This window comes from Sebastes fasciatus, chromosome 15 (assembly GCF_043250625.1).
Source record: "Sebastes fasciatus isolate fSebFas1 chromosome 15, fSebFas1.pri, whole genome shotgun sequence".
In the NCBI taxonomy this organism is placed as follows: Eukaryota; Metazoa; Chordata; class Actinopteri; order Perciformes; family Sebastidae; genus Sebastes; species Sebastes fasciatus.
The window spans coordinates 6955871-6983380 of record NC_133809.1 but is presented as its reverse complement, the minus strand read 5'-3'; the positions used below and the strand labels follow the sequence as shown (position 1 = coordinate 6983380).

General features: G+C 41.1%; 1 protein-coding gene across 6 annotated transcripts in view; it reads left to right on the top strand.

The window, feature by feature from the left end:
• Positions 1–27510, top strand: part of actn1 (actinin, alpha 1) — a 69222-nt gene that overhangs the window by 34505 nt on the left and 7207 nt on the right. For 3 of the 6 annotated variants that reach the window (XM_074660891.1, XM_074660890.1, XM_074660893.1), the window contains exons 3-15: positions 45–164; positions 5306–5392; positions 6085–6172; positions 11194–11272; positions 13431–13512; positions 15206–15291; positions 21984–22076; positions 23175–23405; positions 24530–24677; positions 24890–25040; positions 25665–25773; positions 26193–26333; positions 26581–26850. In XM_074660891.1, coding sequence (XP_074516992.1) covers positions 45–164; positions 5306–5392; positions 6085–6172; positions 11194–11272; positions 13431–13512; positions 15206–15291; positions 21984–22076; positions 23175–23405; positions 24530–24677; positions 24890–25040; positions 25665–25773; positions 26193–26333; positions 26581–26850 — 1685 coding nt within the window. Of the gene's footprint in view, positions 1–44; positions 165–5305; positions 5393–6084; positions 6173–11193; positions 11273–13430; positions 13513–15205; positions 15292–17505; positions 17592–21983; positions 22077–23174; positions 23406–24529; positions 24678–24889; positions 25041–25664; positions 25774–26192; positions 26334–26580; positions 26867–27510 lie in introns of all 6 variants that reach the window. The other 3 variants (XR_012597285.1, XR_012597284.1, XM_074660894.1) reach the window with 2 other exon arrangements.

Below are 27510 nucleotides of genomic sequence, written 5' to 3'. Positions count from 1 at the left end.
GACACACCCATCATCCTCTATCTGTCTCGTGTTTTCCTGTCTAGGCGAACGCTTGGCCAAACCAGAGAGAGGCAAGATGAGAGTCCACAAGATCTCCAACGTCAACAAAGCACTCGACTTCATCGCCGGCAAAGGAGTGAAGCTGGTGTCTATCGGAGCCGAGGGTGAGTGATGTTACGTTTCAGCCAGAAGATAAAGGTCAGGGATTTTCCTCAAAGTCGCCTGACCTTTCTCTCGCTCTGTTTACATCTCCGATCGTCACCTATTGGAGTTCATTAGGCCATCAGCCAAATCAATAGCCACTCTTCTGCCTGTTATTATGTTAATAGTTATGTATAATGTCGTCTCTGGCCCTCTCTGTCGTTACCATGGCAGTGCCGCTGGCTGCTGTGCAGCTTAATGAGATCCTTATTCCAGAGTGTTCCGGCGGAGGTTGTGCTTTGCGGTGCATTTTCTGAGAGTAGATCTTAGGATCAGCAATCCCCTCTGGGGCTGAGGCTGCTCATTGTTCAGCACAAATAACTCGGGGATGTCCGTCCTCCTCCCATCGGAGAGTAAACAACTCTTTACCAAAGTAAACATTCTCTCTCTCACTCTCATTATCTATCTATCTATCTATCTCTATCTCAGCCACACACCCCGCTGGCATGTTCTGGAGTTGACACACGTGTTGCAAACAGAAACTGTGTCCATTAAGGCAAAAATATTTGGAGACTCTTAAAGGGTCAGGTCACCAAGTACAGATATTTTTCTACTTAACCCCTCGTGGTGTTTAGTCATGCAGATATTGTAGGTTTAGAGATATTCGTCTCGCCTCAATACAACGGAGGAGAACAAACATTTTATTGTGTTGCTCAAGGCGCTGAAACATGATATATTTGAGAAACTCAACAGGAACTTGTCTTTCCAAAAACAATGTCCTGGTTACTTTAGATCATCCCTTAACTTTACTGCTGGAACTACTTTCTACTGAAGAGATAGTCCCATGAAAACTGTTTAAATGCTACCTGTTTATGCCCGTTGTATTGGGATGACAACAGAGGTTTCAGAGGCAGATATCTTAAAATCAAAACTTTCTGCATGACCAGACACCACTAAGGGAATTATTATTATTTCTTTTACTGAATTGACCCTTTACATAATATGAACCCTTGTAAATGAGTCAAATCCGTGTTAAACACACAGGAGATCTGACCTAATAAGGTTAACCTCTGACCCTTCTAACCCCGCCGTTCAACCCTTCTACTCTTTCTGTGTCTTCCACCGCCTGACACAAATATGTTAAAACAACGATTCCTTGTAAAGAAAATGTATTAATTACAAACTCTGAGCTGTAACTGAAAAAATCAGCTGAGTAGTGCATAATCCTGCTACTCCTCCATGAAACGTGGATCGATAAAATAATGATTTCACATATTTAACCTCATGATTCTCCCCCTCCTTGCTCTATTCTACATTACGGGTTCAAACGCCTACACAGCAAAAATATCTATATTATAAAGTATATTATTACTGTGAGGAACTTTTAACTGGTTATGAAACAGTCTCAGTTTAATACCGATGCCTCTATATGACCTAAATAAGTAAACGAGACCCTCAGCGAGAAGATTGGCTATTTCTACATAGTTCTTCTTAATGCTCGTCATCGGTGCCAGCGGGTCGGCCACCAGAAACCTTCAGCTCAGACTGAGCCTCCTCCAGCCAGGAGCAGAGCTTCGCCTCGCAGCCAACACCGACACCACGCTGCCGTGTTGCTGGAGCGGCTGGAGGGAAGGGAGGCACGGGAGAACCAGAACCAGGACTGAGCGGGGCAGACTGTTTGAGCCTGCTGCAGTAAAATTAGAGGTTTTTCTAAAGGGACTCTGGTGCTCTGAAACACTACCGCTTTTGTCCACAGGGACCGCCGAAATTAACACAAGTTCCTCGTAATAGCTTTAAGTTTTAAACTATTCTAAAAATAACTTCAACCAAGTGAAAAAATCTTTCCTTGGTATCAATACTTTTTTGTAACAAACGTAACTGTAACCATAGCATCTTTTCATATTATATACTGAGCCTTTGATCACTTGATCATCAAAAAACACAATTTTGCCAATTTCAGACTGTATTTTATTCAGGAAAAGTTTTTGCACAGGTGTTTGTGTTCTGACAAGATTAAATATTTGAGAAGTTAAGCTTCTTTTGTTCAATAACAAAAGGTTATTTAAAAAACATGGTTATATATCTTGAAGCAAATTTCGATTTAGTTACGCTCAGATATCAGATTGGATAGGGCGGTCTTCGGCCAAAGAAATTCCTACTCGACTAACACTCGTACAATTTTTGTCTAGTTGATTTAATTGACAGATCTGAAAACTGAGTTCCTCCACAAAGTATCACACAAAAGCACCACTTTAAATCTGGTGTTTACCAGAAGTTTCTGTCTTTGTTGACTAAAACCAATCATCTCTAATCTTGACAGAAGTCAAAGTAAGGCTGATTATCGCGCTAGAATCAATTCAATTTGTATTCTTTAGGACTTTTGGGCTACAAAAGATTAATCTGCAGGTTATTTTCTTGATTAATAAATTAATCATTTAATCTATAAAATGTCTGAAAATAATGAAAAATGCCTGTCACCTTTTTTCCAGAGCCCAAGGAGATGTTTTTAAATACTAAAAACCCAAAATATTTGATCTACTATCATAGAAGACAAAAAAAAACATTCACATCTGAGACAGTGGAACCGGTGAATTGTTGTCATTTACTCTTCTGTCGATCAACCGAACGTAAAAACTAATTCATATTTAATATTAATAGCAGATTTTCTTCACTTGTTTTAAGAAAACTTGGCTCAAAAAAAGACCAAAATTGGGAGATTATTTTGCGGTGCAGAGAGGCCGGTAGAAAAGCTCCTAAACCAGACCAGCATTCCAGACAGATTAGCCGGCTGAATCCCCTCCTGGTGGAGCGGCCTGCAGCTCGCTGCTCGCTGTGGTGGGATGGGACTGGTTGAAGGGTCAGATCCATCGGGGGGGGTTTTGTTGTGGGTGAGGGATGAAAGAGGAGGAGGAGGAGGATGAGGAGGACGAGGAGGAGGAGGAGGAGGAGGAGGAGGAGGAGGAGGAGGAGGAGGGGTTGCAGTTTCAAAGGGAATTAACAGGATTTGTGTTCCTCCCCCATGTTGATCAGTCATGTTCATTAGGACTAATCTCAACACGGATCTGCATGTCTCAGCTCCAACACGACTTTTTCTGCCTCCTAATTCGATCCGAGTCGTCTCTCATGCCGCGTTACACGTACAGACGTCTGACTGACAGCTCGCAGTCCATGTTTGTCCGTCACAGTGGAGCGGCGTGGAGCTCGTGGCCCTGCTTTATTGGATTAGAGGGAGAAACAAATGATTATTGAAGGCGGGCAAACAGGGCGATCTGTTGAAGGGGGATTTTCATTATCGACAACACAGAGAGAGGCAGTTCATTCACAGCTGATTGACGGCTTAACAACAGGCTCAAATTATTGAACTGAATCATCACACGTTTCATTCATAAGAGCTACAGTAGTACTCACTGATTCAGCTCTCTGGAAGGACTGCGAGCTAATCTGTAGGGGTGTAACAAAACATCAGTCTGAATCAATATATCAATTCAATGATCAATAATCCAATATCATCAGTGCAAAGTGAAAACATCCATTACATATCGTCCTCTTTAAAATACGCCTTTATTTTGAAATTCCCAGGTCATTATTTCTTTCTGTTATTGGCAGTTTGTAATAGTGAAAATCCAGAAATTAGAAGTTACTCTTCTGCTGCACATGTATGATCAATTATGAATGAAGTTCAGGTTAAAAATCCGTCTACACATCAAGAAACTTTTGCTAAATTTAGTTGAGACTTTTTTTTTTTTTAAGACATCTGGATTACATATAGCTTTTGTTTCAACAGCATTTAAAGGATAATATTTCAGTGTGATGCAGAACCTTTCATCTCACTGTAACAGAGTTATTTAAATGCTTTTGAAACTAAGCAGACACCTGACAAAAATAAGAGTTTACAGCTTCACTAGCTAGAGTTTTGGGGAGCTTTTCCTTCTTCCCCACCGAGGGTCTAAAGATAGTGTGTTGTATGCTCTATAGACCGTAAAGCCCTTTGAGCTATAGGAATAAAATTGACTTGACTAGAGGCTCTGTAATGGTACGTGTCCACATGATCGGCCCTTTCCACGCATCCCATTCAGCCTATATAAGCAGCTGTGCAGTGCATTCTGGTAGCGCAGCGTTGCGTTTCGAGAGACAGACCGTCACGTCATTTGCATTAAGTTGAGGTCTAGGCTACTTTATGCAAATCAGGGGCGTCCAGCGCGACTCGCTGCCTCTGGAAACTCCCGAAAAACTTGTCATTAACTGTTGTCGGTCTAAAATGAAAACAGATTCAGCAACTGCAATGGCTTATTTCTTGTCTCAAACGTTTTCAGAATCACATTTTGATGAACTATTCTCGTGATATAAGAGAGTAAAGTTACCAAACGAGCTGCCATGTTGTTTCTGTTTTGAAAGCCGGGAGCAGACAGTGCACGAGTGAAAGCCTTCGTTCAATCAGGTGCCTCTTAGTGTCTAGTGGCAGCACATCAAGCGTCCAATACTGGGAAGCTGCACGACCCCTCGGGTCCAAAAACATCCCTGTGGACACGTACCTGTACCTGTACCAAGCTGAATGCTGCAATGCAACATGCTCACAATGACAAGCAGGTATAATGTTCACCACCATAGTTTAGCATGTTAGCATTCTAACATTTACTCATTATTACTAAACACAATGTGCAGCTGAGGCTGATGAGAATGTTGTTAGTTTTGCAGTGTGGCTGCATAATTTTGACAGCAGGGTGGGAGGGGAGGTGGATGGGTCCGACAAACACAGGGCTTTCATCCAGGATACCGCTGTTTGTGTCCCGTGCGTCACGTCACAATCAGCTGTTGGTTCGTGTCCCGTGTTCACAACGTTCAGTGTCTTTTTCACTGTATAAACGTAGTAGTTTTAAGCCCAACATGTAGTTCATTCCTAAACCTAACTATAAGGGTTTTGTTGCCTAATCCTAAAGTGACGCCAAGCGGCGTAACAAAGCGGCCGTATGTGATTAGTTGGGATAAGAGCGTGTTGATTCAGCCCAGTTTTAACCTTCTAGACATCCAGATAGCTTTTTACCTGGTAATCACCTTATCAATGCCTGTGGTCATGGTCTGCCAGATGTGAGAAATATAAATTATGATTGACTGCTAGAGGTGTAAATCCTGAAATGTAAATGTTGTTGCTTTGCTCTTCTTTCAGAGATCGTAGATGGCAACGCTAAGATGACCCTGGGAATGATCTGGACCATAATCCTCCGCTTCGCCATCCAAGACATTTCTGTTGAAGGTACTACGTGTGTGTGTGTGTGTGTGTGTGTGTGTGTGTGTGTGTGTGTGTGTGTGTGTGTGTGTGTGTGTGTGTGTGTGTGTGTGTGTGTGTGTGTGTGTGTGTGTGTGGGAACATTTCCACACGCTTCGTGTTCATTGACTTTATTGAAAAGAACTGTTCACTGTCTTCATTTGCAATTGAAAACACTTTTCATTGACACAGTGTCTCAGCGTTCAGACCTTTGTCACGCAGCTCACCGAGCTTTAACAAACGGCACAATAGCACATATAGACTGGAGCTAATGCATGTTCATTACAATATGAATGTGTCACACAGAGAGAGGCTGCTCTTTTTCCTCTGGAGGTGGACATGTTTACGTTATGCTCCTCTCCTCGGTTAACATATATAATGCACTTAACAATGTAATCCAATTTAAAAGTCAGAAGTGATCAGCGTTGGTTTGTTCAGCTTTAGACTCCTGTGCAGCGTGTTTTAAACTATTTAATTTAACTGTTTGGGTGCAACACAATAAACCAGACACCTCTCCGTATCCGCTGGAAACAAGAGAGCAACCAAACACCCGAGCAATCACACATTCACTTCACCTCCACTTAATCCAGCGCTAAACAGGGATTAGTGGAGAGTTGGTCGGAGTAAAAGAGCCTGAGAGTTTCTCCAACTTCACAATGATCCCTTCTCCCCGACCGCAGAGACGTCCGCCAAAGAGGGCCTGCTGTTGTGGTGCCAGAGGAAGACTGCGCCCTACAAGAACGTCAACATCCAAAACTTTCACATCAGGTGAGGAAACACACAATAACTAACACAAAAATGTGGTTTAGTCACATGCAGAGATGACGTTACAGATAATAAGATGACACAAAGGGTGTCAGCGTCAAGCAGGGAAAATTAGGACAAATAATCCCATCATCTCACCTGAAGTCAGTTTCATTTGGTGTCAACTTCTTCACTTTATTTGGCTCCTAAAAGTTTTACATTGCCAAATTATACGCGTGCCAGCGCTTGTAAAGTAAACAGTCCACAAGAGTTTTTGAGTTACTTGTCATCCCTCAAGTTGAGAGATTTTGCTGAAGGGGGACGTCAATACAAATCCAGTTGTATTGTAAGTTAAGTTAAGCAGAGTTAAGACTCAGCCCACGCGATCTTTGCAGCAGTGTGCTCTCATGACACGAGGAAAGAGTTGAATATGAGCATCAGTCCAGACTGTAGTTTGTCCTCAGGTCATTTTTGTTCTAGGTTATTGTCTCTCAAACTTTTCGATTATATATAAAGTTTGCATGAGGTCAGAGGTCTGGAACAATGCCATCAATACACTGACATACTGTAAAAAATAATGGAAAACAGTCAGAAATTCTGCTAGAAAAGCAGTATAATGATATAATTATCTTTATTTATAGAGCTCTTTTCAAAAGGGCAGCAAAATAAAACAGACATGTCATAAAATAAAACATTATTTAAAAGAAATAAAAGACAGTTAAAGGAAATTAAAACTCAAATAAAATCAGGAAAGACTCACCGATAAATGCATAAGAAGGGATTTAAAGGAGTTTACTGACTCTACAGACCTGATTTCCTCTGGCAGATTGTAGTTCACTCTCAGTAGCGTTTAATAATCATAGACTGTATATAAGAAGTGGACGTAGTCACCATGATGTCACCCATTGGTTTGTATACGGCTGTTTTGAAGCCTCGCCATCTTGATTTTTGTGTGTATATTTTATTGACGGACAGATGGGAGTCATATCATGTACAAATAAGGCAATATTGTTCCTTCCATTGTTTTCTTTTCTTCAGCAAACATACCCTGCTTTACGGTCTATTAGACTCTAATTTGGACCATAAACTCATGTTTACAATGTTTACTGAGGTAATAAATCAAGTGAGGAGTAGGCTCATTTTCTCATAGACTTCTATACAATCAGACTTCTTTTTGCAACCAGAAGAGTCGCCCCCTGCTGGATATTAGAAGGAATACAAGTTTAAGGCACTTCAGCATTGGCTTCACTATTCAGACCCGGAGGTCAGACCTGCCCACTGAGGACACAATTTGGGGCGTCCCGGTAGCTATATAACCACAACGTCCACGGTTTGACTCCTGGTTGTTTCAAACTATAAAAATGAGAGGGACAAAAATAGGATTTTGAAAAGTAAAGGGGTCTCCACACTTTTTGCAGGTCTTGATCTGGACATTGGACTTTTTAAAACTTAAGATGCTGCTGTCTATCAGACACATCAAAATCTGTCTCTTCATACATACATATTGTATTTTAGGTTCTGGGTTTTGTTTATATTCAAGGATCATTTTCAGGCATCTTGGTGCAGTCACTTGGTTTCAATGGTTTGTTTTCTTCCGGCCAAAGAAAACAGACTTAATGAGTAAAAGCCTGCAGAGTTTGGTTAAAGTGCTTCAAAACTACAATTCTGCACCAAGAGCGCTCATACACAACATTGCAGAAGTGAATCCCTCCATCCTGCTGCAGCTATCTCTTAAGGACACTGCTGTGAATTTAAATGTAAACGTCGTTTTGTCTGGTTCAGTTAAGATTTTATAGGAAATTAGATTTTAAACACACCAGGATTACATCAGAAATAGTTACTGAGTCAGGACAGACCACAGCGTTGCTGATGCTGAGCAGCGAAACAGACGTGTTCTCATAAACCCGACCAACAGAGACGAGGTGGCAGCAACCAACCAGCGGGTTTGAATTTATATCAGAGGAGTTGTTGCATACAAACACTATCAGGAATTCAGCGGCGTCAAGTAACTAGGTACATTTACTCAAGTACTGTACTTAAGTACAATTTTGAGGTACTTTTACTTCACTTGAGTATTTCCATTTTATGCTACCACTACAGAAGACACGACAGTAGATATTGTACTTTTTACTTCTAGTTACTAGTTAATTTGCAGGTTCAGATTATTAATACAAAACATAATCAACAAATAAATTATGATATATTATTATTGATAACGATAACACATTTATTGAACCCCTGGTGAAATTCTAAATAATATAATAAATATGAAATATATGTAAGGGATGATGTACTGTAAGCCGGTCATTGTTGTGAAATAAACCTTGACCGCACCCTGAAGGGGTTTATTTCACAACAATGACGCGCTAGCTGTACATTATCCCGCTTATTACATGGATGCTTAATCAATAATTAATAAAGAATTAATAAATTAACTCCACCTTTACCAGCTGCAGCATTGAAGTGATGAACACATTAATGCAACAATAATTAAAACACAATAATATAATATAGCCTATATTATTCTGCTTATTGAGTACTTTTACTTTTTGTACTTAAAGTATATTTTGATGCTAATACTTTATACTTTTACTTAAGTAAAATTTTGAATTAAGACTTTTACTTGTAACAGAGTATTCTTTCACTGTGGTATTGCTAGTTTTACTTAAATAAAAGATCTGAGTACATAAAGTGCTATGAGTTAGCATCCTGGTTTCATACCCGTGCGTCTGTTCCTGCCACCGGTGGGTTTATCGAGTCCTCGGTCCGCGTCACAGGATGCCTCCGTGCGTGTTAAATTATTGAAAGAAGACCCCTGTGATCCTCAGATGTGGATGAAAGCCGAGGCGAGAAGAAAGGTGGAGGGGAGGTCATGTGGGGAGAAGGTAAAGGGAGAGGCCTGATGGTCCCGGAGCAGGAGAGGGGGACCGTCAGAGCAGAGGCCAGACCTTTGATGTGGTCTCTCTGTGAGAGGTGATCGCTGTGCATCAGTCAGGAGATGAGAGGCAGACGAGGGAAGAGCTCTGCGGCTTCAGGTATACGAGTCACCTTGTAAAAGCCCCTCTCCTGCATTACAGCCTTTTTATGGCAAGTAATACATTGAAATATCCCATCTCACTAATTTGTTACCCTACGAGCAGACCGCCCTCAGTAAATCCTCCACAACTCGTCCAAAGTGAGATTGAGTTTGCTCTGCAGCATCCCATCATACTGCATTAATAGACGGCCTGGCCGCAGCGTCAAGGCCACTAATCAATGAACCACATGAGACGGCCGAACTAAAAATATGTCTTCCAGTTATGATCGTTGTTTTCTGGACAAAATGTGATTTAATTAGAACGTTGTTGAACTTTGTGCAGGTTTTTAAATTTTGCACATTTAATTACTGTATATATTCTGTAGGGGTATTTTCTTTTACCTGCATTTCTGCAGATGGAAATCTTAAAGATGCTATAACCAGTGACTTCGTTAATATGCACTAAATATTCAGTTTTTTTCCATTTCCGTGTACATGCAGCCGTGCATACTCCGATTAACGTAACCGCTGGCGGACTTGATCGACCGTGTGAACACAGCCTTCCTCTTTCATTCCTTCAAACACCTTATTGAAAAGCTCAGCTTTACGATATTTGTGAATATTAAAAAACCTGTTGATATCCAAGTTTTTCATCATGTTTAAAAGTAGGTTCTCTTTCCGACCAGAAATGTGGGTTTTTCTTTTGGGTAAGAGGCCACGTGTTGCAAACTGCCGTAAAACGCTGTATATGAATGCTCCTAAAACCTGAATAATATCGGCATATCACACGTCTTAATCAGAAAATGCTCCATTCGGAAAAAGGTCTAATTCATCACAAGGTAGCCACTCCCTAAAGCATCCCCTGCTTTATGGTCTATCTGACTCTAAATGGGACCATAATTTATTAAATGAACATCATGCTGTATTGAAGAAGACTTGAAACTAGTGATTGACACCATAAACTCATGTTTACAATGTATACTGAGGTAATAAATCAAGTGAGAAGTAGGCTCATTTTCTCATAGACTTCTATACAACCAGAGGAGTCGCCCCCTGCTGGCTGTTAGAAAGAATGCAAGTTAAAGGCACTTCACTGCTTTTGCGCTGCCCCCAAGTGGCTTAAAGAAAAATTACTTAATGCAGCTTTAACTTAATCTTGAAAAAATACAGCTAATGGTAGCATTCATGTCTAACATTTACATGGTAAAAACACTATAAACAAATACAGGAAATAGATGAATAATCTTGAATGGCTTGATGAAAACTTCATATCTTGTGTTTGGAGCTTCAGCTTCAACGTTCTGTGAAACCTGGATCACATCTGTGAGTCAGTAAGTCACAGTGAGACCTCTTGCCAAGAAAATTACTCTTGCAAAGTAAAGTAAAGCAGTACCAGAGTACCACGTCTGTTCAGTGTACAAACGTCACCAAGCAGGGATTTCTTTTTCTCTGAACTTGCTCCAGAATCTGGTCCTCAGATGCTAAATGACGGCTATTAACAATTTTGTCCTGGTCCTTGAAAATAATTTGATGGGTCCCCACTTTTCTTTTCCTTCAGAGAGGCACAACTGTTTTCCTTTGTCTGTTTTCCACTCAACTTTGCCTTTTTTTAATTAAATCATTAATCTAAAGCGTATAGTATGTCTTACAACTGTATTTATTTCTGGGGTGAGGTAAGTGTCTCTACAAAAATAACTTCATGACAAAACATCAACATCATGTAATTTCTCAGGCTTCAGAAGCTGTGGTTGAGCTTTAATTGGAGACTTGGACCGCGTGGTAGATTAGATAATCTCTCTTCCCTGTTTAGGACCGACGGTGGTCAGGTTTCTGCTGGGTTACAGTAATGCACCGCGTGCTGCTGGGAGGATGTGAGACATGAAACTAATTGGGGAGTCAGACGGAGAGGAATGGTCTCCATCAAAGATTAAAGTCGAATTCCTGTTTTGTTTTTTATCATCTCCTCAGCTCGTTATGTTTCACCCTCACTTTCACCCTCATCACAACCTCATGTTTGTGTCTGTTTCAGCTGGAAAGATGGCTTGGGTTTCTGTGCACTCATTCATCGACACCGTCCAGAGCTCATCGACTACGGAAAACTGCGCAAGGTGAGTGAGCGTTGTCCGACATTTATGTGACAAACATGTAGAGAAACCACTGAGACACCAAATACTAAAGCAAGTTCACCATATTTCAAATACAGAGTGAAAGGAACGAGACGTGTTAAAGGGTAGCTTTTGTATTTTTCAACTCTATTTCCCATGTTTTTGTGTCTAAGTGACTAATGGAGACAACAACTTTTGAAATTGGTCCAGTATTTAATCAGAGCGCTGTATACGGCAGCTGCGAAATGAGCTGTGAGGGCAAATAAGCAGCGTCAATGCAACGTTAGGTTCACTAAAAGTGCTTGTTTTTGCCGCTGACAGGCTCAGATTGTTATTATAAGTGTCTGACAACATTATGGAAAGGACTCTACAGAGAAATAAAATGTTTTTCTTTCCTTTCTCTTGATCCGGTCTGTTCGTTATTGCGTCCAAGTCCTGCTTGAGGAGAAGTCTCATTGTGAAATCTGAATATCCAGATACTCTGACTCAATTAATCAATTTCTAAGACCTCATCCACATTGTGGAAATCATCTAAATATTCAGCCATGACATTGAAAATCTTTAAGATAACACTACTCTACGCTTTCTGTACTCCAACACAACAAACTCTCGCGTTTCCACCATGGATGTATTCCACTATTCTACCGTTGTCTTCCTGCAACACGTCACCTCGCCAGATTTCACAACGAGACTTCTCCTTGAGCGAGACTCTTTCCATAAGGTTGTCAGACACTTATAATAACAATCAGAGCCTGTCCTGGTGAAAACAAACACTTTTAGTGGACGTAAATGACGGTGCCAGCTTGCCCCATTAACACCATATTGAGGCTGCTGTCTACAGCGTTCTCCTTCAATACTGGACCAGTTTCAGAATTTGTTGTCGCTATTAGTAGTTAGACACAAAAACATGGAAAAATAGGGTCCAGGTTGAGAAATACTGAAGTTACCCTTTAAGCTTTCACAATCAAGTTCACAGAGATGTGTGAATGTAGAAGTCTCTGTCACTAAAATAACCTCATGTACAGCAGCTGGTAGCAAAATAGACAAACATCACACTGTAAATCATGAATGTGTGAGTTTAGTTTAAGTGCCTTTCATTGAGAGAGGTATTTATTTGTGACCTTTTTCTAATCACCGAAAGGTAGAAAAACTGTGTTTTAATAATTAATAAAACCAAAGCATTCATCTTGTTAAAGGGAAATTATGAGAAGGACCCAGGAAAGAAAAGAATAATTACTCATCTATGTTTTTAAATTGTAGATGCACAAGTGCTCTTTTGTCAGCTTTTGTTGAGAGCTACTACAAAATAATAGGGCTTCTGCTAACGATTATTTTCATTGTTAATTATTCCGTCTATTATTTTCTCAATTCATTGATTCATTGTTTGGACTATAAAATGTTAAACGATTTAAAAAAAAAAAAAAAAAATCTCTGGCGTCCTCAGACTGCTTGTTTTGTCCAACAGTCAACAAAGAAAAGCAGCAAATCGTCACATTTGAGAAGCTGGAATTTGGGAATATTTGTTATTTTTGCTCGAAAAAACATAATTTAAATAAGATAATAGATAATTGCAAATTAATATCCGGTCAATCTACTAATTGATTTATCGTTAATTGTTTCAGCTATACTCAATTTATTGTTGTATAAGTGGCAAAACCCAAAGTATTTGGTTGTAATGTAGATTCACTATTAATCATGTGTTTTGAAAAATGAATTTAATTGCTTAAATCGTGTAAATTGGGATTTTCTTTTCTTTGCTTTCCTTTACAAGCAACAAAAAATTGAAAAACAGTACTTAACTTCACATTTCTAAATGACAACTTATAAGAAATATCTGAAATATAAGTTATCAAAAATGTTTTTACATTGTAGTTGCACATATCCTGTCTGTTTTTCAAGTAGTAGCTGTTAAGAGAGTGTGCTACTGTAAAATAGTTGCTGTTTAGAAGCAGGATAGCACAATGTTTATGTTTATTTCATTTAAGAAGGGGAAACATGTAAATGTGCCAGATTTAGCCATGCAGGCTGATTTTCATCTGCAATCCCTGGCAGGTTGATGGCATTAAAGAAAACATACAAGAGCACATAAACACAATTAAAAGCACAGAAGCATTCAATGACATTGTTAAGTCTGAAGGTGTTGCTGGTCTGTTGTTGACAGGACGACCCGATGACCAACCTGAACACAGCCTTCGACGTGGCAGAGAAGTACCTGGACATCCCCAAGATGTTGGACGCAGAAGGTGAGCAGACGGGAAAAACAGGAAAACAGTAAAACGATGATGAGGAGGACAGACTTCTTCCTGTGTTCAAAGACCAAAATATTCTTCTCTCAGCAGTCTGAAAGTGATGCAAAAAGTAGTTTAAGGACACAGATGATGTCTGCACCACCCAGTTTTTAAACCTTCTGGTCTGACAGCGATTAGCCGGGTCTGCAGAGGTGTGAAAACGGGCAGAGCTTCAATTTCTTTCTTCAAATAACTACTTGAATTACATGTTTACTGCTGAGTTGCTGCAATTTGCCTCTGTGCTGGCAGAGTTTAGAGTTAATGTGTTTTCAGAACAGAAACAAGAGGAGAACCAAAAATGACCAAAATCTGAATGAAGTTCTGCAAATATATGATGATAGATGGACTCTTCCTTTTCATCACTTGTTTTTTTGTAGTCTGCTTATTGATCAATAAGCACCAATTTCTCTGAGAGATTATATTTTGGCCTTAAAGGGATAGTTCAGGTGTTTTGAAGTGGGGTTGTATGAGGTACTTGTATATAATCAGTGTATTACCTAAAGTAGATGACGGTTGGCACGTCCCCAGTTTGGAGAAACAGACAAGAGATACCGCAAAGAAGCAAAGCCATGTACTGCTGTGGACGGGGGCAGCAGCAAAATGTATTTTAGACACTTAAAAGAAAGGCTCACCTAAAAAAATCAACATCAGTTTAAGTGTACGCTATATTTAGAATATTTTATCTTAAGGTGAGACAGCTATACAGTCTATGTTTCCAACAGGGAAATGAAACCGTTATCTATGCTCTCTTCCAAGCCACCAGACTCCATTGCAAAAAACTGTAATTTTACCTCGCAGAACGCGAGAGTTGCTGGTCTACCGCTGCCTCGATCGACTAGTTTGTTTGTGTTATTGTGTGATTTTGGTTAGTTTGGATTCACCAAAGTCACACAATAGCACAAACAAACTAACTTATTGAGGCAGCGATTGACCAGCAACTCCTGTTCTCCCCTGCAAAATAAAATTACAGTTTTTTTTCAATGAACTCTGGTTGCTTTGGCGAGAGCAGAGATGGATACAACGGCTTCAGTTCCCAGTCAGAAAGGGCTTTCTGACGGCAAGTTAAAGCGGTGAAAATATTCTAAATATAGCGTACACTTAAACTGATGATGATTTTTTTCGATGGCTAAAATACGTTTTGCTGCTGCCCCCGTCCACAGCAGTACATTACTTTGCTGCGGTGCTGGTACTCCTGCCTCTTCCTCTAAACTGGGGGCTTTCCGACTGTCATCTACAGTAGGTAATACACTGACTATGGATAAGTACCTCATACAACCCCACTTCAAAGCACCCAAACTATCCCTTTAACACTCATACACACAGCTGTGCACGCAGAGGGAGACACACACACATCCCTTTTTCTCTTGAATGTAAAATATGCAGTTCTCGCTCTGCAAATAGAAGTTAGACATCATCCTTATTCTTAAAGTCTGTGTTTCTGTGTTAAAGACAGACTGCAAAGTTTCAAATCCTCTCTGTTAAGAACATCTGGACAGTGACACAGAGTGTTTTTCTTTCCACTCTGGATGTTGTTTATGTGAAGAGCTGAACTCCAGCGCTACTTCCTGTTTCTTCATTAATCTGTGCTCTGTCTAACAACCTCACCTCCACCCTCCGTCCCCTCCCTGACCTCCTCTCCTCCACGCAGACATTGTGGGCACTGCCCGTCCGGACGAGAAGGCCATCATGACCTACGTCTCTAGCTTCTACCACGCCTTCTCCGGCGCCCAGAAGGTATCCTGGATGCAGCGTCTCCTTCCTCTCCCTCTTCCTCTTCCTCTCCTCCTCTCCTCCCTCGTTTCTCCTAACAGTGCCCTTCTTCTTTTCTGCAGTGCACAACGCCCCCTGCAGGGGTCACTCTCCTTCACTTTCCGCATGGTTCACGCCACCAAAATGCATGATGGGACGACACTTCTGTTCTTAGAGGCGATGAGCACAAGTGCATCTCCAGTCTACCTCGTTTGTTACGGCGCCGCAGGCCGGCGAATTCGCCCCTAATTAGGGTTTTTGGTTCCGCTGAACAGCAGCTGAGCGGAGTGGGAGGTGCGGCGAAGTTAGTCTGATAAATGATGATGATTGCCTGTGATAAAAGCCACGGCTGCTGACGGAGAGAAACAAATTAGCCTGAAGTGTTGCATGCTGGGGGGAGACGTAACCGTTTAGATGGATGGTTATGTTCAGCCTTGAGAGTGACGGCTTAAATGGAGGGTGGAGGAATGAGTGAAATTAAAACGGGCACTTCAAAGCAGTCTTTTAATTTTAATGGATACGCGCCGTCTGTTTCCTTGTTCCTCTGCAAGAAAGACGTGTTGTATCGGACTTTTCTCTACTGGATAATGAATGATTGTCTCTTAGTCTGACGGCTACCTTGAAGCACAGCGGGAACTCTGAGATTGTGCTGCTGCGCCTCCTTTCTCAGAGAAGCAGAGCATCACAAAGCAGACGTTATATAAGAGTCAGGTTCATCCGAGAGGCCCAGCAGCAGAGAGAGCGTTTCAACACAGCTGTGTTTAAGCAACGCAGATAAGAAAATGTCTGTGTTTATAACCGGAGAGCGGTGAGAGGCGTGGCCTGCCTCACTGAGAGCACAGCTGGACTCTGTTGTATCACAGATCTGAGAGCTGATGGCTGCTTCTTGAATTAAAACTTGACTAAGTTTAGTTACAAAAGACAAAGTTTAAAAGTTCAGACAGTTCCTCCCTCAATACAAAATTAATGATTACAGAAAACTGTAACTTTGGTCTCTGTTTGACTGAATTCATCCTCCATATTTTATATATTATATATATTTTATATATTATATATTTTATGTATTAGATATATTTTATATATTAGATATTTGATATCAAATCTCTGGTTGTATTTTTGGATGAACTTCTAGAGGCTTCAATGTGTTCATTTATTTAAACTACATCTTGAGCTGAGCCGGAGCTTCCCAGCTACTTAAACTGTACGTACATATTAAAAGGATAGTTTGGGTGTTTTGAAGTGGGGTTGTATGAAGTACTTATCTATAGTCAGTGTATTACCTACAGTAGATGACGGTCGGCACACCCCCAGTTTGGAGAAACAGACAAGAGTACCAACACTGGAGCAAAGCAATGTACTGCTGAGCAGCAAAATGTATTTTAGACACCTAAAAGAATTCATATCAGTTTAAGTGTACGCTGTATTTAGAATATTTTCACCACTTTACCTTGCCGTCAGACAGCCCTTTCTGATGGGGAATTAAAGCAGTGATATCTATCTTTGCGCTTGCATTGGTGACTGCATTGAAAAAAACTAATTTTACCGAAATAACCAAAGTCACACAATAATGAAAACAAACTAACTCCCGCGTTCTGCGAGGTAAAATGACAGTTTTTTGCAATGGAGTCTGGTGGCTTTGGCGAGAGCATAGATAACGGCTTCAGTTACTGTATAGCTGTCTCTATGGCAAGATAAACAGGTGAAATATTCTTAATATAACGTACTCTTGAAATGATTTGTTTAGGTGGCTAAAATACATTTTACCGCTGGCCCCGTCCACAGCAGTGCATTGCTTTGCTTTCATGTGATAACTCCTGTCTGTTTCTCTAAACTGGGGACGTGCCAACCGTCATCTACTGTAGGTAATACACTGACTATGGATATGTACCTCATAAAACAAAACACCCAAACTATCCCTTTAATACATTAAAAAATATATATTTTCACTTTGTCCGCTGACTTCCCACTTTAAATTCAGTCACATTCATCCTTATATTTTTAAGGGAAAATTGAGATTTCCTTCAAATCAAACCAACTTGAAGACGACCTTCTAGGTAGACTCCAGATGACTTGTGCTCCAGCTGTTGCCTCCTCTTGTGATTGCGCCCCCTGCTGGCCCTTTTGTCTCTGCACTCTTTTACTCTTGTGCATTTTTTTCTCTTCTCTGTCGTCTCTCCCCGTCCTCTGTTCCCTGGGCAGATATCATTAGCACCTTGAGGCCAGATGAGAAGGCCGTCATGACTTATGTGTCGTGTTACTACCACGCGTTCTCAGGCAAGCAGAAGGTGAGAAATTAAATGAAAAAAAAAAAGGAAAATCTCCAAACAATTACCGGGTACCTGCCAAAGCAGTCGTTTTTGGCATCATTCACTTGTTGGCTGCTAACATTTGACTCTACAACACTGTATGACACCAAAAATGACAATGTCAGGCTATAAAATACCTTAATAAAACTTCTTTATGAAGGTTGATGGCAGACTTAGCTGGTGAACATAGCGGAGCATTTAGCAGCTGAAGAGACAAATATGTCTCTCGGTTGTTGGTGGAAAACAGACCAGAGCTAAAAGGAGAGCGAATATTAAACTAACATTCATCAGCTGGACACAAACACGTCTCCAAATGAATGATTATGTTCCTCCGTAACTACTGGATATGATATGTAAATAAGCGACTGTATTTCTGGTCGCTTCCAGCTCATTTTAAAACATTAACCAGCCCAAGAAACACACATTTACATTGCTGACATCTCCAAGTAGAGCTGGTGAACTATTTATGTGTGTTGAATTATGACTTCATACATTTTTCTAGCGGGTGGCCCCGGTGGGAAACCGAACCCTCCGTTATTCAGCACCTCCTTATCGGCCCTCTCTCAGCAGCGTATTGATCCTCGATAAAGCACGCAACCTTTCTGCCAGCGAGACGTTCTTACACTCTCCGTGGAATACATTATGCCAAATCCTCTACAGAGGTCTCTGCAGAGAATAATAGAGACTTATCACACACACACAGGATATCCGCTAAGCCTGCTGTACTTAAAATCTTTATTAGGATCCACTTCTTAATGGAGCTGTTGAACCTCCCGAAGAGCAGGAGTCCGGAAACCACCGCAGGCTGGCTCACGGTTTAACAGCGCTGGCACGGAGCGGCTCCTCCTCCGTCTAACACGTCTTACACCTCAGACTGTAGTTTCACCCTCCAGGGCACAAATCTCCCCATAAACACCATCACTCCTACGTTTCCTCATTGGCCAGACGTGGACTTAAGAATCCTCAATTTACCTTTACAAAGAACAAAGCGTCAGAGTTAGCACCAGTTTGCTTCTTATGTATTATTTGTACATTTTGAGTCATAAAGATAAATCTGATGATCTGGTTACAGTTTTAAAGATAGGGTCGACCATGTTGGAAGCATTATTTGAAAGTAGCATCGCCTCAGGAGCTCCGTCTAAACTCACCCCCTCCACTCGGGGCTCCTTCCAAGGCAACGCCCCCCCACACACACATGCACAAGCACCGCCGCATCGTAACTACTTCACAGACACAGAGCGGAGAGAGGACCTCAACCTCAACAACGCTACCTCATGACAAGTAACCACGGCAGTGCTATTTCTGGCTGAGTTTTATCTTCCATTCTCCAGTAAACATGCGCCAGCGACGCGCTTTGAGTTCAGGCTGGTGCACGCCAAGGATAGAGTACGAGCAGGGAGGCAGGGAGGCATCTGATTGGTTCTTTCCAAGCGGACCGCGAGGCAGTGATTGGTAGACGTTTTTACAGGATTACAGCAGCTACAGATGACGGCTCTTTTCTGGCTCTTTTTCAGAGCTCATCAGTAATGGATCGCTGTCGGGGTGTAAAGATCATTTCAACCAATAGAACAAATAGTTTATACTGGATAACATCGTCAACCCTGCCTTTAAGCACAGCTTTTTCCCGCTGCCCCCAAGTGGCAAAAGAATGTTATTGCAAGTTTTAGTGCATAAATAAAATATAAAACTTATTTGATGGCTCGTCAAAAAAGTCTATGACCTGAGGATTTTTAAAAGCTGGATAAATGTACCTGTTAATATAACATTTTAATTTTGACATATAGATCAAGCCAGGGGATGTCACAAAAAAGTTGACAGAATTTAATGATACTAGAAATAATTTGAAAACTGCCGTAAGCGTTAAAAGACCTTCTAGGTTTTTGAAAGATCATCAGATATTAAAGAACCTGCTCTGCTCAGTGATTAAACATAACACATGAGAGGATCAGACTAGAGCTACTGTAACTTTGGCTTCACAGATCGACTGTAAGATAGTTTTCACCTTCATCAATCCTTCCACTGTCCTCTCTCCGCTGCCTCTGATGTCAGGACGAAGTAATCCACGAGAGAGCTCCTGGCTGTCGGCGCTGTCAGTAAACAGGCCCAGCCTGCAAACATTTGCTCACAGAAGCACGACCTGCACATCCTGGCTCTCCTTTTAAGGCAGCCGGTGGAGCCCCCCGGAGCATGTCTCCGACCGAGCCAACTTTCCCCCGTGATCTTTAGACAAAGGAGGCTGGAAGTCGTCCTATGTGGGGGGGACGCCAGTCTCTGAGCTATGAGACGTGGGTGGGAGGGAGGTTCGAGTCCGTACGCTCTAAAAGGACACTGCCGCAAGGTTATACCGCCTTTAAGATCAATTAATTTCCTAATCGATAATGGTGCAGTTTGGGTTCATGACAGTTGCAGTTGATTTATTTTAACTTTAGAATACTGTGCAAACTTTTAGCTGAATTTGCAACATTTCTGAGCTAGAATCCGCCACATATCCTCCAGACTTTGTGCATGATGCTCCTCTCTGTTCTCTGCTCCTTTCCTGACCACATTTACTCATCTTGAACCCAACGGGTTAACTGACTTCATGTTGTCATGGAAACTCTTCTTCGCTCATGCATTGCCGGTCCGGTGATGAAGACTGACGGGCCAATGTTGAGGAAGTGCTGTGTCATGGATGAGCCCCTCTTTATCCCCACTGGGATGCTTTTATTCTCCCGTTCCCTCCTGAGTCTCTGGATGTACTGTAAGCTGAGATAACACGCTGTTCCCTGCTGCTCTATAAAAAGACTGTTGGTGCTCCTACACCTGACGACAGGTACTATAGGACACAGTATGGAAGCAGACAGTATACACATTCTGGTGCAGACAGTATTACAGAGAGGTAACATCACATACAGTAGCTGTCCTGTTGTTACCTGCTTGCAGCGTTGCTGATGATCTATCGCTTCATCCCCAAAATGAGTCCTGTGGGAAATCTTGGAGTGCTCGTGTAGGCGTAGTAGATGGATGGATGCAGGTTTAATGACGGAAACAAATGTAAATGTAGAAATACTCCATTACGAGTAAATGTCCTGCATTAAATGTTCTGCTTGAGTAAAAGTACAGACGTATCAGCAGCAAAACAGTCCTGTTACTGATCTATTATTATATATGACGTTAGTAGATTGTTAATTCTGACGGATCAATGTGTGAGTAGCATTTTACTGTCGCAGCAGGTCAAAGGAGCTACAGTACTACTTTATATACAGTTAGTTAGTTCAGCCCAGTGGTTCTCAACCTGAGGGTCGAGCCCCTCAAAGGGTCAGAAGAAGAGGCTTTTTAGTAGCTCACCTGGTAGCGTGGGCGCCTCATGAGTCCTTAGCAGCGGACCAGGTTTGAATCCGACCCACAGCCCTCTGAACCCTCTGTCTCCCTATTTCCTGTGTATCTTATGCTGTGGGCTACTATATTAAAGATCCCCAAAAATAATCTTTATAAAAAAAGGGATACAAGAGAAATCGGAGGGGTCGTGAGGTGATTAATGTGATAGTAAAGAAGAAAAAAATTATGCCACACAAATATTTTTTTGGGGGAAATTGGACGACAGTTTAGCTTTAGAGGTGAAAACATCTGAAATGTGGCCCAAACTAAACACTAGACACTTGTGTACGAGGTCACAAGCCATAAGGGTTTAATCTTTAACAATATGTTATATTTTATTAGATAATTATATGTTTTGTTTTTGTTTTTTTAAAGGGGACATATCATGAAAAACTCAACTTTTCAGTGCTTGTGCTCATACATTTGAGTTTCTGGAGTACCAACCAACCCACAAACTGTGAAATAAGAAAACATGTGATTCAACAAGCCAATCAGTTTTGGCTCCTCCTTTCTATGTCGCATGCAAGCTCATTAGAATATATCGCCCACAGCTTGAGAACTAACTTTGCAAAGGTGCACCATATTTTTCAGAGCTGGGCTTTTTTTCTTAAAGAGACAGATGCTAAAATGGAGCGTTTCAGATAGAAAGTGAATACAGGTATATGCAGACAGACAGTATAAGAATTTTTTTTTGTTACATTAAAGCATGTAAAGATGTTCTAGTAGAAAGTATGAATTTGGAAATGTGCATGATATGTTCCCTTCAAATATGAAATATCTGAAAAGTCACTACTAAATACAGCTGTAATTTAAAAATAGGGGTGTAAAAAGCACAATATTTGTCATGTAGTGAAGTAGAAGAATAAAGTAGCATGAAATGGAAATACTTCCGTAAAGTACACATTCAATCCCTCAAAATTATATTTACATTCACCACTAAACATAAATCACTTTAACGTCATAGCACAGAACAAAACGTGCTCTGGGTCTCACATTGTTTCCGTCATCTTGCAGGCAGAGACGGCGGCCAACAGGATCTGCAAGGTGCTGGCTGTCAACCAGGAGAATGAGCAGCTGATGGAGGACTATGAGAAGCTGGCCAGTGATGTGAGCACTCCCCGATTCTTCCTATAATTGTCCTGCACCTCCTCTGCCCTTCTGTCTCCCTCCTCTCCTTATTAAGCCGCTCCCTCTCCTCCCAGCACCCGGGGGTGTGTGTGCTCGGTGCAGGTGCAGGTCAGGACCGCAGACAGGCTAGACGCAGATAGATAGGCAGTCAGGAAACACTGATGGTGTGAGGCATAAAAGAGTAACTTGCTAGTAATCTTCTGTGTTTTTTCCTGTTTTAGCTCATTTACAACGAACTGTAAATCATTTTTCAAAGCATTAATTTTTAGATTGATTAACTATTTTTACCATCTAGGAAGCCTTTGGTTTCAGTTTATAACTATTTCGCAACTATATTAAATGATTAATTATTTATTTAAGTGATTTATGAAGCAACAATGCCAAATATTTACAGCTTGCAGATATTAGCTTCTCAAAGACACTGTATATTTGTATTGCTGCATATATCGGCCGCTAAATAACAAGAAATTACTGTAGAGACATGCAAAAGTTTTGTTTTGTAGTTTTGAAACAGTGTCACTATTTTTAAACTGTAAAATGTCCCGCTCAGTACATAACTTACATAATTCTTAGAACCAAAATTTAAGAAAAAGTATGTTCGTTATGTGTTTATCCAAAATAATAATAATAATAATAAGCTGATATATCTTTATTGGATAAGCCTAAAATCTTAAATTTTCTTATCTAAAAAACTCTAAAATGTTATGTTTATGATGAAAAATGGTCGGCAACATTATAAAATAACAAACAAATTTTACTAAATGGGATAAAACATGCAAAAACACAGATATGGTCCTTTTTAAATGAGCCATAAAATGTTCTTAGAGTTAAATTCGGTTGCAAGAAATGAGCAACGAACCAGTTAGCTAACCAATGATCTCAACCTGTATTCTTCTCTCCCTCATTTCACACATTAATTACATCGACTCCACCTCATTTATTTCCCTCTTCCTTTTATATGCATGGTTCTCCTTTGCATCTCCATTTTCTTCCCTTGAATGTTTCTCTTCCATCTCCTCTCTCTTATTCTAACCCTTCAACACACACACACGCACCACCACCTCCATCACCACCCAGCTGTTGGAGTGGATCCGTCGCACCATCCCCTGGCTGGAGAACCGCCTGCCGGAGAACACCATGCAGGCCATGCAGCAGAAGCTGGAGGACTTCAGAGATTACCGCCGCCAACACAAGCCGCCCAAAGTGCAGGAGAAGTGCCAGCTGGAGATCAACTTCAACACCCTGCAGACCAAGCTGAGGCTCAGCAACAGGCCCGCCTTCATGCCCTCGGAGGGGAAGATGGTCTCGGTGGGTCTCGCAAATAAAACACACACAAATTCTCTCAGAAAAGTTTGAGAGTCAAACCTCTGACTGTGAAACTTTCTTGCAACTGTGATGAGCGTCTGTGGCCAAAGAGTTACCTCAGCTTACATTAATCATGTAGGTACACGATGCCAGGGAACATTTGATCCCATTTTTAACCCGCCGTGTCTCACTTAGTTGCTTTAAAATGTCCATCTACAGTACAGCCCAGATACGGCCGAGAGTATCGATACCTTTATAGATGAATCTGGAGAAGATGTCGCCTCCAAAACCTTGTTAACTAATTACTGAAATTAAATAGTTTCTTTTCTGCACTCTAATATTTTAATTTACAAATATATGACGTGGATAATTGCAAACAAAACATACAATTTGCAAATATTTAACAACTTTATATTTATATTTAATAATTTCCATCCAAGTTAAAGCTGCGATAATCAATATATTTATATTAACAATGGATCAAATGAGTGAGTGTAATGTGACAGGACGCACCTGTAGAGATGAACTTGCAGAAAATGATCACCCGACTCTGCAGACTCTATGTAGTGTTACAGCGTCTTTCAGCTCATTCTTTTGTATTTACGTCCCAAAACTTTTCTTCTTCAATAAGACAGCTCTCATCAGCGTTGTCTCCAGATGCAACACGCACTAAAAAAAATCTACTGCACACTAACGACAGATAAAGTTAGCGACTAGCTGGTGAACATTGTGGAGCATTTATGTCAAATTCACACCAGTCAGCGGCGAAATGTGGCTCGCCTCAATAATAAAATATATTCTGTAGCCGTAAGGTGTGTTCATGCGTTTCAGGTGGAGAGAAATTCTTTGTAACAAAGGTCAACATGTCACAGAATCACAGGATCTGTTAACTGATTGGCTGCGGGTCCTTTCTGGCCGCAATTCGCCGCTAAAAGTTAAACTTTTCCCAACTTTTAGTTTGGCCGCACTTCGCTGTAGAAGCAAACGGCTGCAGCAGGCCGAGCCCGGGTCTCACAGGAAGGTTGTTTTTTGGGTTTTCACGCCTACTTTACACGTGATGCCATTCTTGTTTCTCCTCCTCTGTTTCTGAGTTCATTCTCAGGTATTGTCTCCTCTGCCTCGTACAGGACATTAACAACGCGTGGGGGAATCTAGAGGGAGCAGAGAAGGGCTATGAAGAATGGCTCCTCAATGAGATCCGCAGGCTGGAACGACTCGACCACCTGGCGGAGAAATTCCGCCAGAAAGCAGCGATCCACGAAGCCTGGACTGAAGGTACTGAAAGGAGAAATACTCACTGTCTGAATATGAAGATCAAGCTCCTGTGTTTTAGCCTCATATGCCTTAAGCTGGCTGTTAAAGGCCAGCTTGCCTAATATGTAATGGTCCTTTGTTTTAGTATCACTTAACAAGCATTATAAACAGATTTGAGATACATCTTTTGTATCTTTTCTTTACTGGTTCATTTTCTGTGTCTCCCCCTGCAGGTAAGGAGGAAATGCTGCAGAAGCACGACTTCGAGACGGCCTCTCTGTCGGAGATCAAGGCCCTGCTGAAGAAACACGAGGCCTTTGAGAGCGACCTGGCTGCACATCAGGACCGCGTGGAGCAGATCGCCGCCATCGCACAGGAGTTAAAGTAAGACGTGATAAACAGGAGCCAGAATATAAAGGATGAAATAGAGTAGGTTGAGATGTTTTATTGTAGTTCGTGGTGATCTCAAATGGTTTTCGGTCATTTATTATCTTCATAATATTCATCATAAACATCAAAAGTCTCTCTCTTGACTTCTGGTTCACTTAATCTGTAGCTGTAAATGATGAAACACGAAAAAAGTCAAACTCTATTTATATAGCACATTTAAAAACAACCTCAGTTGACCAAAGTGCTGAACATGTGCATAATAAAATGAATACAAAGCAAGAACCGACAAGAATAAAAGAGTAAAAACAATAAATATCATGTGCACATAACAGCAGTAAAAGAGTTGCAGCACAACAGAAGATGAACTTAATCTGACGCCAAAGACAAGTGGTGAAAAAGTGAAACGCAAACAGAGCGAGGGACTCTTCAGGGGTTTATAGAAAAGTCTCACACCATTAAAAAAAAAAAAAAAAGACAAAAACAAAGACACAGCAGGATCATAAAGGCATTAAAGTGCATCGAAGACAGAAAACAACCAAATGAATAATGTAAATGGAGACTGCAGTGATGCAGTTGATGATAACGACTCTCTCGTTCCCTCGTCTGTTTGTGCTCCAGTGAGCTGGACTACTACGACTCCCCCAGCGTAAACGCTCGCTGCCAGCGGATCTGTGACCAGTGGGACGCGCTGGGAGCTCTGACCCACAAACGCAACGAGGCTCTGCAGGTGAGACGAAGTTTAGAAAAGAGGATTAAAGACAAACAAAGTCACTGAAGAGTTTCTAAACTTCTAAAATCACTTTGTTATCCCTGTTTTTTTTAAGTTCCCTCGTTGGAGCTAGTTAGAGCAGAAATAATTACACATTTAGAGATGAAAGTGTTCTCGCTCACAGTGAGAGGCTCTGGAGAGATTTGATTTTTGGGATTCCCGCTGGCCTTGAAAATCCTTTTAAGTTTGGAGATTTTAGATTTTTTTTATTTGTGAAAATACAGTATGACCCCTAAATCCATCTGTGTCTGCCCCAGCTCTCTAAGATCAAGAATGAAATGAAGCTTCTGTGAATTCTTGAATTCCTCCCAACGAGACTTCCTTTAAAAAGTCTGTGAATTTCTGTGGTAACCTCGTTGTTTTTTTATGCTCAACAGAGAACTGAGAAGCTGCTGGAAACCATCGACCAACTGTACCTTGAGTTTGCCAAAAGAGCGGCTCCGTTCAACAACTGGATGGAGGGCGCCATGGAGGACCTGCAGGACACCTTCATCGTCCACACCATCGAGGAAATCCAGGTGAGCTCAGAGAGGAAGAACGGAGGAGAACTTTATTCATTCATTAAAGGTGGTAACATGCAGCATGTGAACAGTTGTGGGGTTAAGCTAACATTTACCGGACAGATATGAGAGTGATATCGATCTTTTCATCCAACTCTCGACAAAAAAGCGGATAAACGTATTTCCCAAAATGTCAAACTAATCTTTAGCCCTTTAATGTTCTGCTCGATTGTGATTTTCATTGTCGTGTGTTTGTGTGTGTCAGGGATTAAGCACAGCCCACGAGCAGTTCAAAGCCACGCTGCCGGATGCCGACAAAGAGCGCCAGGCCATCCTGGGCATCCACAACGAGATCGCCAAGATAGTGCAGACCTATCATGTGAACATGGCTGGCACCAACCCGTACACCACCATCAACCCGCAGGAGATCAACGGCAAATGGGACAAGGTAAGAAACATCAGTCACGAACGAGCCGGGAAAATACACACCTTAAGATGTTTTTTACTGTTTATCCAAGGAAGATATAATCCAGCAGTTTCATGTCTGCACGGTTCAGACACTTTGCTTTGGTTTGTTGGTAAGAGAAGCAGAGAAGAGAACTTTGGGGTTTAGTGCTTTGCCTCAGGACACTTTAACGGTAGTGGGATTTAGAAATTCAAAGCATTTGCCAGAATAAATGTTTAACAAACTTGTGAGGGACACAAACAAGCCTGTAAAAGATTCCATCATCCATCAGTTAAACGTAGCCCTCGGCCAGGCCAAGACTCTGCATAAGAGATTATGAATAAAATAAAAAATTAAGTTTTGGCTGAGGCATTAACACAAGTCCTGAGACATATAGTATATATCATGGAGAACAGTTGGGCAAAGAGCATACGGGGCAGGAACAATTTTCATAAATTTGAACATTTTGACATTGTACAGCATTAAAAAATCTGAAATATAAACATATATTTTTATTGGAAACAGGAGGGGGGGGGTTAAATTAGAAAGAGAGATAAAAACTGAGAAATGCGAAAAACAAAAAAGAGACTAAAGACCATCTAACTTGGCTCAGCAGGCTAACTGTTTCCTCCGTTTCCAGTCTTTATGCTAAAATAAGTTAGCTGTCAGATTTATATTTACTTTACGGACATAAGTGGTATCGATATTCTCATCTAACTCCCGGCAAGAAAACACATAAACGGGAGATTT